General features: G+C 40.2%; 1 protein-coding gene across 3 annotated transcripts; it reads right to left on the reverse strand.

Annotated features, from left to right (window-relative positions):
* Positions 1-3565: 3565 nt before the first annotated feature.
* On the reverse strand, positions 3566-15736 carry LOC119737851 (bifunctional apoptosis regulator-like). Of its 3 annotated transcripts, none has more exons than XM_038212478.1 (8): positions 15586-15736; positions 13498-13805; positions 11709-11910; positions 9631-9790; positions 7164-7318; positions 6441-6620; positions 5220-5416; positions 3566-4531 (listed from the first exon to the last, which is right to left on the reverse strand). In XM_038212478.1, exons 1-8 carry the CDS (start codon positions 15616-15618, stop codon positions 4369-4371), a joined length of 1398 nt encoding a protein of 465 aa, XP_038068406.1. In that variant the 5' UTR covers positions 15619-15736; the 3' UTR covers positions 3566-4368. The 3 variants fall into 3 exon arrangements, with proteins under 3 accessions (XP_038068406.1, XP_038068408.1, XP_038068407.1); XM_038212480.1 differs by having other exon boundaries at positions 13498-13801; positions 15586-15719; XM_038212479.1 differs by lacking the exon at positions 15586-15736 and adding an exon at positions 14254-14335 and having other exon boundaries at positions 13498-13801.
* Positions 15737-17122: the final 1386 nt, after the last annotated feature.

A 17122-nucleotide genomic window follows, 5' to 3' on the forward strand; every position in this document is an offset into this window, starting at 1 on the left:
CTCCAGTTTTTTGGTTGTAAATTTGAACCTGGATGCATATTAAAAGGGATATTCACCCATGACAGAAGGGTGAGATTTGAAAAGTGTTCAGCGTAACATTCAGGATCACATTTTGCAATTTCCCTGCGGAATTTAAACTTTTAAACCTGGAATCGCATTGGATTCCTAGTAAATCAAAAATAACTGTTGACTTTTTCCCCCACATTAAAGGTAATATGCATTTGAAAACATCAAAACACAAAACTACCAAATTATTGGCATCTTGTGAAATCATCCTGTGTGCTGTCATTTCCAAGAAAAGTTAAATTTGTGTATCAATTTAAAAAAAAATCCTAAGTTTTTCAATGCTGCCCCCAGTTTACCAAACTTATTACAATAGTCCATATTTTGGACGGTGCAAGCCAGTCAATCTGATTCCTTGACAATTCCCCAAAGTCTATAAATTGCTGTGTTTTGTCTGAAGAAGGGTCAGGCAACCAACTACCAGAACAACATTTTTCTTGGATTTTCCAGCATCTATGAACACAAATCTTTAAACAGATCAGTGTAACAAAATTTGCTGTAAAATACCCCCAAAAAGTGGCAAATCAAAAAGTGGCAAATCCATCCATTTCTGAAAATTACAGCAAAAGCAACTGATGTATTACCTTTGAAATATGTTGTGCCATTTTACAAATCCGGGTTTTACTCCAGCTTTTGACTTTGTCCTTTGCCAAGGAACCACTTGCAGGGCAAATACTCAAACTAATGTTCTCTTTTTTATAACAGGATTTGGGAAGCCAAAATTGAGCCAAAGTTTCAGAAATGGTAACATGGTTGTTAGCCATGTGTAGTGCGAGTATCTACGGAGAAATAATTAACAATGAACATCACTCAACATGTCATATAAATCTTTCTGTTTATTTACGCCATTCATTAAAGATGAATTTGCACCGCCCTGATATGTTTATTTACAAATTAAAATTAACAATTATACCCAAAATCGTTGATTTAAAGCATCAGTATTAAAATAACTTTTAAACAATTCATTGGGATCACTGTACTACAGTACAAAGTACTGATGAAGGAGTGATCTTTTTGTACATAATTTCGTTGAAAGGAATTTTCTTTACTTCATCAAAAGTTTGCATTCCTCTAGCACACTTTCTATCAAATCTGCAAGGTCTACAAAATTCCAATGAGCAAAAATTAGGCTTCTAGCTAGCATCAATAGCTTTTCAAAATGTGAAATGTAGAAATGTATACCATAATCAGACAAATACGTGTTAGGCCAAAAAAAAAAATAAGTCGGTCTCTGGTCAGCGCGCGCGTCGATTTTAATCATGCGCGTCGATCTTTTTTTTTCCCAAAATGTTCCGCGGTAGCTCCAACAGCGCCCTCTATTTCTGCACCTCCTCAATTTTTTTTTACCAAAGAGCACCAAGGAATGGGAAATTGCACCAAGGCAAATAATCGAGGGCACCAAGGCAAATTATGGAGGACACCAATGTACATGAGGACACCAAAAAAGCCAAATAGTACCCCACCTTGTCTGTACAATCCAAGCTTGACTTTGGTCTGACCAGAGACCGAATATTTTTTTTTTTTTTGGCCTTATTGCAATTTTCAAATTCTTCCCTCTCCTTAACATTCACACTTTGGACAATGTTATCTATTGAGTGAAAAAGCTTTCAGCAGAAGGGACATTGAGGCATTCTGGAAAAATGAGACGGAACTGGGCACCGGCCATTGTTAAAAAAAAAAGCAAAAAAAAACCCAACGAATACAGGTAATTGGTTTTTTTCCCTCAGATTTATTGATATTTGTATTCTTTGTTCACATAAAGAATTAGTATGGAAATCCTGGAATAAAAGTGTTTCTAAGGAAAAACAATTGCACCTTTCATTTTCACAAGACTACAAAACCCAAAACTTTAAAGGCCTTTTTCTCTATATTTTCAAAAAAAAATTACATGTCATTAAATGCGAATTTTAACAACAGCCATAACTTGTCAACGGAATGTCCGATTGAAGTGCAACAAACGGTATTGTAAGGAAATCTTCACGTCTTTCCTGATACATGTACATATACCCGCAAACCATCATTTCGACCTCTGCCTAGCTGTCTCATTTTGCTAGAACGCCTCACATTTAAGTAATGTTTATTGGTCTCAAAGGGTCACCATAGTGGCTTCTTTGTGCCCTCATTGACTGACTCACTGACCGACTGTCACTTCTGAGCTGGGCAGTGCTATTGTATAGGATTACTCCGTAATGTCTATGACAGGCTAAATCCGGCCCATTGTGTAGACCAGATGCATGAACTACAACTGAATAGCCATTCAGAATCAATTGAATAGAATGTTGTGTTCTCTGTGAACAGCTTATTTTACTAAGTGGCATTGTCTTACTAAGCTTACAATTGCTTAAAGGGAATGTACATCATTGGCTGTTGCTGACATTTTTAGAAATGAACTATTTGAGGGGTTAGTATGATAGATCAAATATTGCTACATTGACATGTTTGAAGTTTTGTGTTTGAAAATGCTGGAAAAACCAAGAAAAACAAAAATGTTCAAGTAGTCTGGTTCCCTGACTCCACTAAAGATGAAATGGATCAATTTACAGATGCCGGAAAATTGTAAGGTAAGGGAACCAGTCTAGCTGGCCTGCACCCGTTCATGAACATGTAACCAATGGCAAACAAAATTTGGACTGAAAAAAAGAGGTAAATTTGGAGCAGAAGTTGAAAAATAGTTCAGTTTTTCCAACAGTGGTCGGCCGACCACCATTGGAAATGTATACAAAATACCATTTTCTTGAAAATGACTTCACACCAGGTGCCATAATTTTACAGGATGCTTTAGACTGTCATTTACCAACATCCTAGTAAGGTATTTCGTAAAAACTTTGTAGTTTTATTTTTTGATGTTTGCAAATGTTGTATATTCCCTTTAAACACAAACTAAATTTCTAGAAGAGGCTGATAAAAATTTCAACCTAAAAACGAACACGTCTTTTGTAATTATCTGCAACTAGCTACACAATTTTACAATCTGGCACGTGCAAGGATTGAAACCAAAAAATGTAAGCGCTTAATCACTGCAAACTAAACTCGAGAAAACAGGACACAAAATGATTGCTAGCACTCGTAAACATTAATTAATGAAAACAAAATATGCACCATGACACTGTTGGTGTATTCAAAAATCATAAAGTGGCTCAATCAAAATCACATTCATTTACAGTACTCCATATAAAATCCATATATATACTATTTTCTAAGTCCTTTTTGGGGGGCATAATTCTGCATTTTTAGTATCTCCCACACCCCCCCAAAAAAATTAAAATTGCCATCATGCTCTGCATTGTTACACATATATCTGTCAAACGTAAACTTTCTGTTGGAACTGAAGTATCGCTATTGGTTTGGTTGTGATAAGTATGGGCGATTACATGAAGGTTTGCGTAAGGTGGCTGGAAAAAATTCCATCACAGTGCTCTAAAGCCTACAACTATTGTTATTTTTGTCTCTTCCGCACTGTAATTTGGTCTGCCCCCGTCCCCCCCCCCCCCCCCCCGCACCTTCCAAAAAAAAAATACCTATTCACGAATCACTGATGTTCCAATGATGTCATGAGTTTCATAATTGTGACCCACTCCACAAAAAGGAAATCAAGTCACGCTGTGCATTATCGTTACTCAACGTTGAGAGGTTGAACATTTCGTCAAAATTACATTTTCATTTTTTGTCATGAATGACATCTTTAATACCTAAAGTTTCAGGTTTCATTCACAGAAATGTTGATTTCGATGAATAAAGTGGGGGAAAAAACAACAATTTTTAGTGCATCGTGCCCAAATCTACAACAGAGCCAGCTATTTCAAAGCCTGTTTTCTCAGTTGTGTAATTCAAACTCCAAGGAAGTAATTAATATGCAAATACGTCGTATCTCCAGAATGGGAGGGGCTATGGAGCTCTATTATATACCAAATAAAAGCTTACGTTGTGGGCTTTCGAACCATGTATGAAACTCAATTTCATAATACCCTTTTTTGTTGAGCGGGTCACAATTATGTAAGTATTCCCTTCATACTCGGAAAAAAATTTTGTCAATGAATCCATCTATAAAATTTAAATAAAACTGCATCTCACTTAAAACAATAGGTCATAACATGTTAATATACAATGTGTAAAAAAAGAATTTGAAAACTTAATTTCTTCCCAATTTTTTTTTTTCAAAGAAAATTTGGTGTTATCCTCAATTCTGCAAACAGAATAAGAACTGATGAATTTTAACAAATTTGGGAAAATGTAAAAATTTGAATAATGGTGGGTCGTCTTCACATGTGTTGCAACATAGCAGGGACCACATGACACACTGCTGGGTCACTGGAAGAAGATGGTGTAGAAATTCCCACACGGTGAGTAGTACAGCGAGATGTAGAAGGCAAAGTCGCAAAAGATGCTGGGAATGAGAGGCCACATGACCACCGAGACGAGAATGAATAACATAGTGTTGGCTGGCTTCTTGATCGTTGGAATCAGTACTCTGAAGAAACGATACAAAGCAATGGATCGTAATGAAGATGTTCCTGACCAAATACAGTAATGGCCCAACTATAGTTGGCACAGCCCCAACTAAAGCTTGGACAGTCCTAACTATAGTCTGGCCAGTCCCAAAAAATAGTTGGGGCAATCCAAACTATAGCTGGGACAATGCTGAAGTTGGGGTGTAATAAAACTAACAAATCCAAAACTTTTGTCAAATTTCGAAAGTTTCTTGTACCGTTTTACATCTTAGAAAAAACACAGCAATGAGATTTCAGACTTAGAAATTGGTGATGTTTTACCATTCCTTTTGAAGGATTTAGTATAAAATTCCAGTCATAGAGATCAATAGTCTAACCAAGAATCTTTATAAAAAGTGGAATCATATCTGGAATACTCTCAAGTAAAAATTGAAGTCTAATAAGTTCCTCAAAGCTAAAGTTCAATTATGCAGTGTCCTCAGTCTTAATATTCACGTTCCATGTTCATTGCTCACATTTCTAAGTTTCCATGTTTCAAGATTCAAACTTTTTTGGTCAAGTTGCAAGTTTTGTTTAATATCAAAGCTCAAAAACCAAAATTTGCTTTGGTCAAGCCTTGTTTGTAATGCACGGTCCCAGTTTTTTTGCCGAGTCGCAAGTTTATTGAGTCAAATCCCAAGTATTTGTTGAAAATTAGTAAACTCTTACTTCAATCCATGTTTCAAGACCTTCCTGACCGTCTTAGCTTCAATCATCGTCAGGAATACACAGTTGGCGAGGATGAAGATCACCGGCATAAAATTGACGTCGATCCACGCCCAGGACAGCTCAGCCATCAAATAGTACGGCAAGAAGATAAACTTGGGGATGAACTCCGCCCACTGATCCCATTCAATGGTGTCATTCTGTGGGAGAAAACAATCCCAAAGACTGTTTGATGACGTATGTGTGGCTGTTATACACTCAATTTTTTTAAAAATCAAACCGGCTTTTTACTACTCGACATGCCGTGAAACCCTCTTTTAAAAGACGACCGGAATATTGTTAGCTTATATTTGGGTTTTTGCCCGAGCTGGTACAAGAGTTTCAGCCCTCTCTCTTACATCAAGATTTACTCCTCTTGGGGGAGTTTATTACTGGATGTATGGCCATCACCAGCAGGAAGCAACTAGTATCACTTGATAAGATGGAATTTTTGCGTCGGGGTGATGCAAATCAATTAAGGCAAAAACCTAATTTGATTTAGTATTGCTTGACTGACTAACTAGTTAGGATTGCCTAGAAATCCTTTTTGAGTGGCCTAAGCGCACACAGATTTTCAATAAATACAATATCCCGTATAATTTTTGTTTACGTTCAGTAGTGAAACCATCTTTTGTTTTTTGATCGTGAAAATCCTGTATTGAGGGTCTGTGCATATATCCATATACGTGCAGTGTTTATGCATGGTGTATGTGTGTTCTCAGAGAAAATGAACTGGCCACCTGTGGTATGGTCAATTGCCTGAAGAGATTAACCAGATAATGTTACAGTGGGCTGTGTAAAAGATAAATCCTGAAATACTGGTACGAAAAAGACCTGGCTTTTAAAAGGCAAAATCACCTCATTAAAGAGGTGACAATGGTTTCATGGAGCTTTTGCAAACATTCCAAAGTTGTATGAAACACTCAACATCTTTAATATTTGTGATGTACCAAGCTGGATTTGAGAGAACATGTCCTGATACATGTCCTGACATATACATACTATGCATGTATATCTACAGATTGATGTGAATTGTACAAGGGGCCAAACACTGTATAAAACATAAATGTATTATAGAGAATTCAATAAAAAAAAAAACACTTTTTACAGTTCACTCCAACTCCACAAAAACCAAAACAGAAACGGCCGTTATCTGAAGGTTTATGATCGCTAATGTGGACTTACATAATTCTTTGGTAACTGCATTCCCTCCACGATATCTTCCGATTGACTTCCCGGACAGGTGATGTGTATGAATGGCAAGAAGATATCCTCGTAGTAAAAGATGTACATGGAGGAGATGGTGATGCGGGGAAACTCCTTGACGACAAAGAGGAGGAACGTGGCTAACCCTCTATGTAAGGACTGGCAAAAAAGAAGAGACGTGAATATGCAGAAGAGATGTGAATATGCATGATCATAAATAACCACTGATGAAGGCGTGGACTCTAGTACCCTTTCCCCAATGGTTACAAACAGAGAGTTGGGGGAGACCACTGGATGGGACATTTGAGTGGATTGGCTACGACGCCCGGCGCTTGCGTAGAGCGACCATGGGTTTGTACACATTCAGAATCAAATTTGTCATGCGTACTTCGCGACACTTCGAAACATTTGCGCACTTCGCGACATTTGCGCACTTTGCGACATTTGCGCACTTGGTGACATATGCGCACTTCGCGACATATGGCTGTGAAATCAGTATTCCCACGCAGTGTGGTCCCTCCCATGTAGACATAATAATAATGAACATATAGTCTTCACGAGCGGTGAACCTTACTTTTTTCAGTGTGGGGAAATTTCTAATTTTCTAGTCAGCATTTGTGGGTGGGGTGGGGTTGGGGAGGGGGGGGGGGGTTTGTTGGGGCGAAGGTCTACCCCTAGGTATGAGACCACTGTGAAGGTTACCTTATATTCCCAAAGGTCTCTTGGTGGTTTGGCGCCCCGTTCCTTGACCCTCTCCAAGGCTGCTAGTATCGCTCGCCTGTGTAAGACGTTCTTGATGTTAAACGGTTCATCTTCCAGTTGAGATTCCTCCGTTAATCCCATCAGTAAATTACCATCTGACAGAAGAAAAGAGTTGACTTGTAAAGAGGTGACCTATTAATCCATTTCTTGTTCACAAACTGTGATGACGCAAGGCGATTCAGCCAGCGTTGGAAAGTGGGTGTAATATACCCTCGTTCTGTGAAATCAGAATTCAGTATAATTGATTCTGAGACGCACAACAAAACTTCTGATTTTCTTACGTGAAGGGTTTGATATGTGCTGTGTGAAAGGTTGTCTGTACAGAAGAGACGACGAATCTTGAAAAGGAGTGCAGTGGAGCATAACAGATGGCCCACCTGCTCGTCAGGGTAACACTGTCAAGAATTTGAAAGGGCAGAGCATACTGGACACAGGATTAATTTGAAGGATTTTACACTGTGTCCTACATTGTCGAAGCAAAATTTGAAGTGTTACAAACTATTCAAGGCTTGTAGATCTAATCCTGTCTCAGTCATCATCTTGGGGGTGGCGGTACGGCAGTCTCTTCGTAGCAGGTCTCAGGCTTCTTGAGTAGGACACACGTTGCTGTCTTGTTTCTAGGGAGACCACGTCCAGCTAGCCGTGGGTGACATCAAGTTACTAGCTATTCAAGAGAACTGTTACAAAAGCATTCCTTTGTCATTGTTCACCCCTTACTTGTGATGGACTTGTGATGGACTTGTGAAAGGACTTGTGAAGGACTACACCACTGCTAGAGATGGGGGAAGGGTGCCTCACAAAATGGAGTTTAGGATGGCGCTCCTGCCTTGAAGTACACGTAATCTGGACCTGTGTGTAATTTCCTGAAATGAAACCAATGATTCCTGCAAAGGATGCTTACATGACACGGTAGCTAGGAGGTCTGAATGTATCTGTACTGTCGACCTGAGGAGAGAAAGATAATGAAGAAATGATGTTTTAGTATGAGGTGTAAGATAGGTCCAGAAGTATATTTGAGGAGGAAAAGGCTGGATCAAGCTGAAAGGAGATTTGAACCTTGGATGTGGATATACATGTAGTAAGTTCAGGGAGATGATGAAGATGATGATGATGATGAAAACGTTATGCGTTGCAGGTATCGCAGAGGGTTTGAATGCACAAGTTTCATCATGCCTATTCACACAATACAAAACTATTGCCCTCTGCCTCCCCCTTAACGCACAAAGTCTATGTGCAAAGCAAAGCGAGGAATGCACCAATATTCCAACTGGCCAAGCATGTCCCCTGCAGTATAAAGTATGCAAAACTATTGACTAATCCTTCAAACTCAACGTTTGGTTTTGCAGTATTGGAAAAGATTCAGGACCAATTCTTCATTGCAAAAGTTCCTCCCAAGAGATACAATGAGAGCGTTAGGAAGGACTCTTCCATTCATTATCCCATTTATACAACATCTGAATAAATCCCCGTCATCTGATTGGTGGATCGTTGATCACATTCATCCCAACGCATAACGCGCGCAGCGCACAGCGCATAGTGCAATGGAAGTTCTATTGCACGGTGAATAGAACTTCCATTGCACTGGTTTCAGTACTGTGACACGAATCTATTTCACTAAATGCGGACGTTTCGCCGTTTGTTCTCCTAACAGAAGATGAAATACATGTAGCAGAACTTGTAGGTGATGCTGACGCTGCTAACACAAAGAAGCAAATAAAATACGCTGCCAAACGATTAGACGAATTTGCAAAACATACAGGAACATCTTTTGAAGCACTGTACTGATTCACAACTGAAAAACGTCTTGTCCCGATTTTACTCAGGACTGAGAAGAGAAAACGCGGCACACTATATCAGACGACGAGGATTTATTCAGGTGTTGAGGATTTATTCATAATGAATGTTTCACATTCGTGCAATGGTAAGAATAATTTCCTTCAATGACAGATGAAATGTTCCATTCCACTCGGCTTCGCCTCGTGAAATGGAACATCTCATGAAAAGAGACATCCAGAGACATCCTGAAGCAGTGCGGAGGATTTCAAGTATAATATAGGCTTAAATTTATGCACGGCCGAGCATAAAAAACACAAGATCCGGCCTAAGACCTTGATACAGTGCATCCTCTGTAATCAGCCACACAATTCTGCAGATAGCCTCAATCCTGCAAAATTTTCCATTTGGCAAAGAGGATTTTGAAGGATTTGGGAAGGTTAGGGTTAAGCATAAGCACAGCCAGGTACAGCTTAAGACCTTGACACAATGCATCCTCCAAAAATCAACCGTAACTTAACAAGCATAGAGCCTCAATGCTCCAACATCCTCTAAAAGTGCCTGGTTGATTTTGGAGGACTGAGGAGGGTTAGTGTTAAACCTTTCATTTTCATTTGCCCACTTTGCTACTCACTGATACTATGTTCCAGGAACTGTTGACTGTACTGGTTCCCAGCCCAGCTTCCGAGCTCTTGTAGCCAATCCGACACCTCTTCAGATTTCCATGTACTCAGAGGCTTATAGACCAACATGTTGCTGTCCCCGCTACCCCAGTTGAGTAGCAACTGGACCACCTGTGGTGCAAAGTCAATCAACGCTTAAAAGCAATTTATACAAAGGCACAATTCCCATTTTGTCACTTTGGTTGAGTTTTGGTCAGCGTCACCAGTCACTTTTTAAATTGTATTCATGAAAACCAAAGACAGTCCAAAACTCTTATCTTTTAATACCCTGGAAGAGCAATACTATGCACTTCATTTTTCCAGTGGGCACAACACTATTCTTCCTTATCAGAATTTTGTTTTTAAATTTAAAGTAAAAATGGTATTGTTTAATAAAGAATATATGTGACATCAGGTGCATGGGTCTGTGTGTCATACATTTTACTCTGTGCTTCCAACACACCACTCAATTCCTTGAGATGACACAATGATTTTATCCAGCATACTCACAAACATAACTCCCGGCAGTTAGTACGCCCATCATCGTTACTACTCCCATCACAAACCCAATGATCTGATCCAGTCTACTTGCCCCCCCCCCCCCCCTGCTCTCACACCCCCCCCCCTCACACACACACCCATGTGTATTTGCCTGCAATCGGAGACCCCCTATTGTCCCTCTTTTGTTTGTACTATAACTTTTTAGGAAGACCTCCCATATGTTTTTTACACGATCGTGAATTGGGGACCTTCGGGAATTGGGGACCCTATTGTCCTCTATTGTTCAACGTCCCGTATTGAATGCAGAAACAAACTCATACCGTTCCTCCCCCTACAAACACATGCAGTCGTGTTATCCTCTACTTATGAGGACCTCCCATTGTTCCCTTCTTTTGATCCTATTGTTCCTACTTCAACTTGCTCTCAACATCTCCCTTAAAGCCCGAGTCCATCATTTGCAGCTATCAAAAAAAGTAACCGGCGTAATTATTGTTGAAAAACATACTGGTTGAAAGATAGTATGGGGACTAAACTCCCTGTGAAATTATCCTTTCTGGCAAGCTCTCATTTTGAAGAAATCAACGAAAGAAGGCATTTCCAACGGTGCTTCTTAAGAAGCACCGTAGGAAAATTTAAATTAGTTGTTCGTTTTGTTATTCGGCGCAGCGCGCACAAGCATTGGAACGACGCACAGGCGCGCGCGGTTGCTATAATTCATTGGATCAGTGCGCAACATCGCGTAAAGCTGCAATTCAAAACAATTCGAAACATGATTTAGCAACTTTTGATTTTAAATTGAGATCCTACAATGCTGTTTTTCTCGGAATATGAAGCTGAAGCTGAGCTGAAACTTCATCAAGTAAGTTGTTCAGTATCCTTCATTAGATTTTGTACACTTTTGTTGCTTCAAACGAACAAAATGCACTAATTACAAATGATGGACTATAGCTTTAAGGTTTGTACAGGAAAACCTCCCGAGGACTTGGCTCAGGTCCTCGAAGTTATTGTTATCACAAATCCCCCATTGCCCCAAGTCCTCAGTCGTAAAGGATAACAAGACCAAAGCCTTACACATCCATATACTTGCGGGGAAAACCTTTGTTTCCCTTTTGTTCTCCTTTGTTACTATTGAACTATTGAACTCCATATCGTTTACCTTACAGGGCAGACAGATTCCTAAAGACTGACTTTTGTGGGGTCTAGTGTCCCTCCGCTCCTGTTACTCTCAGGGTTTTGTACCCCACAAGGAACCATGTGTAACATGTACACCACAACCCAAACACCCCACACACACCCATCTTTGTAAACACCGGCAATCGTGAACCCCCTATCGTCCCTAATCCTCATTCCTTTGTTTGTACTCTCACTTTTTAGCAACAGCTCTCATTGGGTTTGTACACGAATTTCAATCTTGGACTATCGGTCAATCATGGACGTATTGTTTGTGCCCTAACCCTTTTGTCCTAGGTCCACGATTGCTGGTGTTTATATACTCACACCAAACAGACCCTTGTGATGAGACATTGATTTGTCGCAAGCATATACTCACAAACACAACTCCTAACGTTGTTAGTACTCCCCAGACAAACCCTCGCGGCGCCCTATTACCAGCAGCCATTCCTTTCGTCTGTGTCTTCTCGAGTTCTTGCCCAAACTGTTCAAACTCCTCCAAGATGCTAGCGCTGGTCGGTGTTTGTAACGTAGCAGCTCGTGCCTCTAACTGGGGGGTGCAAAGTTTCTCCATCGTGTTCCTGAAATTGTGAAATTGAACAGCAGAGAGATGTTAGGAATGTCTTGAAACACTGAATATACTGGTGCTACAATTAAATGTAGAAAATATTGCCTAATAAACAAATTCATAATAATAACCCTAACTCCATACTTAGTTTTAAAATCCATCACTGACTCTGCTTTACATAATGCTTCAGGACGAAATTCCTTGAAATCCACCACTGGTGCTGGTGGATTTTGATTGACTTGGTACACATGACTAACCTGCCAAAATCCCCCCAAATGAGAGGATGGATTTGGATGGAGTTGGTAAGGTTAGGGTTAAGGAAAAACCAACCAAGAACCAGTCAAAAGTGGGTAACAGCAGGTACAAGTACATGTATGACTAAATAAGTCTAGCTGGCAACTTTTTAAAATCACTACTACATGTATGTCTGTGCTTGATGAAATTTGCTTCAGCAGTTTTCATGAATTGGTATTATGCGTTTTCGAATGATTTAATGTTCAATTTAGGAACTTGGATTTGATTCCACTGTAAAATATTCAAATATATTTGATCACTGCCTCTGAGATATAGAATCTTTTGATAAATATTGTTTAAATACATCCTTTTTAAGTAGCCAACTAGCTGCAAATTAGGGCTAATATTCATTCATCACAGAGGATCAAAAACCATGCATGTGAAGTGGCTGTCCACAGAAATGAGGCATTTGACAAACAATAGTGCACCGAAGTATTCTGGCGTATTCTGGTTCACGCGCATAGCTTAAGTATATAATATGTTGAGATTAAAGCGCTAAACCAGTGCGTGAACAAGAACAAAGACACTTCAGTACTCTATCAATCCACTCAACTTACATGCATGAATAAAATAACATCACAGATGTGTTTCATTATCTACATGAAACGACACACATTTTTTTTATGTTCTATGCGGTAAAATGTTATGTGGATATTTGAAGGGTGATCAAATATTCAGATATTCGGTATGTTCCGCTCAGCCCTATCATGTATAAAGACTGTTATCCTTTTATATTTACAATTTGAAAAGTTTTCCAAGGTGAAAAAATCAAAATAGTTCTGTAAAGTGAAGACGTAAAATTATTTGTGATGCCTCATGGCAAATTAATGATACAAGACAACCACATCTTGACCTCTAGATTTTGACCAATCAGCGGGCACTTTCTATATCGGGTCTTCGGTCATTCATCGTTGTCGCGTGGATAAAAAAGCATATAGACACAGCAACAAAATAATTACAAAGGCTGCGGTCACGCGTTCTTTATTATGTTACACAACAAGCGCCCAGCTGTTGTATTACAAAACACTGCATTCAAATTGACCAATCAAACCATTTAGTCCTGATTTGGGAATGAAATGACGTCACGATTTAGTAACTTAGTCGACTCCGATTGGCTGAGGCGTGAGATCGCATCAATCTGCATGCTTTGACATATCAGACGTTATACAGGAGATTTGGCTCCGTGAATAACGGGTGATATTCAGACTAGGCAAAACCAGGGTATTCCCGGAACCAGGTAAATAATTTCAATTGAACCACACTTTCTACACACAGCTAATAAAATAATTATTGACATTATACAAACCTGAGGATGATGTTCACATGTGGGAATCCTGTCCACGGATGTCTACATTCAGGGCACGTTGTTCGTTTCTGCGTCTTCCACCATCTTGCCAGACACAGCCGGCAGAAGCTGTGCCCACAGTTCAGAGTAGTCGGCTGGACCATGATCTCATAGCAACACCCGCAGGTGAAAGTCGATTCCGACATAGGCGACAGGTGTTCGGAAGACATTGTCAAGTCCTCTGATTGGCTGACGTGGTTGCCATAGTTACCAGGCCTAAGATTCAGTTCACCTTCAGGATTATCCACGTCCATTGGAGATACTACTATCTTATGACACAAATAAAAATCAACATGTTAATGGTGTAGCTACTTTAATTGTCCACCAGGCCTCATGGGACAAATTTGGGAAGGGGATTTCTTGGAGATTTTTTTTTTAGGGGGGGGGGGGGGAGGGGGGGGAAGGGGGGGAAGGGGGGAGGGGGGCGGAGCGGGGAAGGGGGGAAAGAGGGGAGCAGAACCTCAGGCCCCAAGCGGGGAAGAAAAGCCTTCTGCCCCTGTATCCAAATTATAAATACACATTTTAATTACAATTTCCAAGTAATTTTCAACACAATTTCGGTCTTGAATGTGAAATTATAAGACTTTTTTTGTCTAGGAATATCAAACTTAATTTTCCTGTGGCAACTACGTAGAGTACCCATACATGTAACTGTAAGTTGCATTGTACAGTACTCTGGTACTAGGCCTAAATAAGTGTGTTTTCAACATTACGAACACATTCTCGTAAAAGTAGGTCCGGTACTTCTGTCTTCTTATTCTTTATGATGAGGCTTGCGGTTTTTGCCGAAGTCAATTGAGCGTGATATACAATGTAGGATGGGTTGCCCTATTATCGCGGTACTTATCACGTTTCTCGTTCGGAATAGAGATTGCCCACTAACCTTCCTGAATTGTCCTGTCTTGTGTGTAGTATAACTCTTCCTTTTTAAATTAATATAAAAAAATCCGACGGTGGTGTGGTTTATTCCGTGTACGATGCCTGTGAAAATAGACATGCGCGGCGTGTGCGAACGGAGGTGGACTCCCTATTATCGCGGTATGTGGGAAGTGGTTTTTATAATGATCCCAACTTTTTTGTTCATAGTTAATGTTTGACCAAAACATCCCCTGAATAAAGTCTGATATTTTCCCTGTAACCTTCAAGTTGATTAAAGACTATATTTCTGCAGGATGATTTCTTAAGACCCTGCCCTTCCCCCGAAAGGAGAACACAAATCCCTGAGGCAAGTCTACTGATCGGCGATTGAGGGCGCCATTCACTTTACACGGTGTGCCGTTTTATTTTCGCTAACGCGCGGTGCTTATTTTGATCCCGTAAAAGTTGTTACGATTTCGCGCTGCAAATATCGTCGTTCGACTTCATTTTACATTTGCAGCTGAAGAATGGGAACCAGGCAATGGAACTTTCATGAACAGAGCGCAATTAAAGATTTATGTTAAAATATAAGCGGTACCTTTTAGCAGACATGGTGAGGGAAAATTTTGCAAGTTTTGGAAAACGTTAATATTTATTAAAATCGTTAAAAGTCCCGAAAGACACAACATTTTTTAATCGTCCTTTTTAAACACCTCGGTAGAAAATCCTTGATGACTGGTGAACCGGATAAAAATCGCCACTTAAAGGAGTTTTGACACTGTAAAAAGAGAAATTTCCCATGCCGCGATAATAGGGATGCCGCGATAATAGGGAGTCCGACTATATACTATAGGCCGTCTGATATTGATAAGGTTTGTGCACAAAACCCCCGGCACTTGGGGTTATAATAGCCCAAAGCTAGACAGTATCACAAGAGTCCTGTTTGCAGGGTGGCGGGTACGAGCGATCAGCGAAGTCTAACGTCATGCCGGCCGCGCCACTTGCCAGTCATGCCAGTACAACTACTTTTGTACGGTGACGTCGGTGTTGCGGAGTGGACAATGACACCGTCATACCAGTGTCAGTCGACGGGGCGACGGCTTTCTCACAGAAAAAAACCCAAACAGTTGAGATATAAAATTATCTGGCGATACTTTACAACACCTTTTAACTGTATAGATTTAGACTTACTTCGTAACAAGGTGCTTCAACTTTGACTTTCATCCGTCATAATGTCCGTAATATTGGACAAGTTAGCTCCTGCGACGTCAATCGTGATCGATCATGGGACGGACATCGCTGGTTACTCTGTCTGCAATCCTTCTGCATTTCATTTTGCGGGTACCATTGTCCATTCATTCGGGATGTGGATAAAATCCCACTCACGAACGGTTGAAATTCTGAAACAGTCGTGAATTTAGCACCGCCTCTTCACCCAAACTCCGCCCACCCCCTCGTTTCCCCGAGATGAGCCGCGCATTATTAGCTGATGAAGGAAGCAAAGCTGAAGCAAAATTTCATCAATTTTGTAAAATTCTTGAAAATTAAAACAAGAAGTTCACAAATTAAGTGGAGTGGAAACTTTTACCACTCCACTTTATTCTCCGAGTTATTTTTCGAGTTGCATCCCTGAAAATAGATTATTTTCGTAAATTGCTGTGTTTTAGTATAGCAATACGAACAGACATCGACCGGAAAAAAATCGGCCAGTGTTTAGTTATCGAATTTTAACTTTACAATTTCGAATTGATGGCTGCCAGACAATAATTCCCGTTCTCGAGGCTAGGGGTAGCATGGTTCCCGCCCACTGATCTCTATTTAAAGACTGGATAGCGGATATGCATACAACATTCACACAGTAGACTTTGCATATTGACCAATTCGCCCCCGGTCTCACGAAGATGGCCGCGTATAATACGAACGTTCTACGCGTAAATACGCGCGCGTTGTATCAACAGTTGACGCGCATTTTGGTCACGTACACAGAGTATGATGTTCTAAAAGGAACACATTTCCGTAGTGATTATTATTTCAAAAACGCCGAAAAAGTGATTTGCGGCATTATAAAAGTAACCACTACGTTAGAAAAATTGTAGTAAACCTTGGTCAGTTGGTCAGTGGTGGTGGCCAAAATATAAGTCAAGTGAGCCGCGACGTTACAAAAGAAATCAAGCTGTCTATAAAGACGGCAACTTGTCCTTCTAAGATCACCAGCCGGTCTCACCAATATGGCGTCAAATTCGTACATTGTGCGGCTCTTTATTAGCTATCCAGTCTTTATATAGAGATCAGTGTTCCCGCCCCACAATCAGTATCGATAGTGTACGGACCGTACCGTGTAGCATGAATTTAGGTTTTATGAAATACGGACTCATTGGTGGTATTGCGCATGCTTATGCATAGATAATTAGGAGAGGGACTGGTCACGTGAAAGGGTTTAACCAATAAAAGGGAAAAAGAGTCCGATTTTCATACGAGTCTGATTTTCATATGACACCGGGACTGAGCCAGTCTGCTCGCAAAAGCGGTTTTGTTTGAACCCCCCCCCCCCAATTAAAACACACAAGTTGAAAATGTATACTAAGGCCAAACAAAAGTCTCCAGTTTCTGGTATGCGCGTGCGTCGCCGTATCCATGCGCGTCGGCAAAATGAAAACTTTTTTTTTTCAATGCAAGATGATGTCTCAAAACTGCCAAACTGGTTTGACTGGAATCCTGCTGGTGAACA

Source organism: Patiria miniata, unplaced genomic scaffold (genome assembly GCF_015706575.1).
Source record: "Patiria miniata isolate m_02_andy unplaced genomic scaffold, ASM1570657v1 HiC_scaffold_3, whole genome shotgun sequence".
In the NCBI taxonomy this organism is placed as follows: domain Eukaryota; kingdom Metazoa; phylum Echinodermata; class Asteroidea; order Valvatida; family Asterinidae; genus Patiria; species Patiria miniata.

Bases quoted from the DNA above. Each gene is read 5' to 3' on its own strand.
- LOC119737851 (XM_038212478.1), bottom strand. From the start codon at position 15,618: ATGAAAGTCAAAGTTGAAGCACCTTGTTACGAA. The intron at 11,911-13,497 runs GTTTGTATAATG...TCACAATTTCAG, and splicing joins CATGTGAACATCATCCTCAG to GAACACGATGGAGAAACTTT. The intron at 6,621-7,163 runs GTAACCTTCACA...CTTTTTTGCCAG, and splicing joins GAGACCTTTGGGAATATAAG to TCCTTACATAGAGGGTTAGC.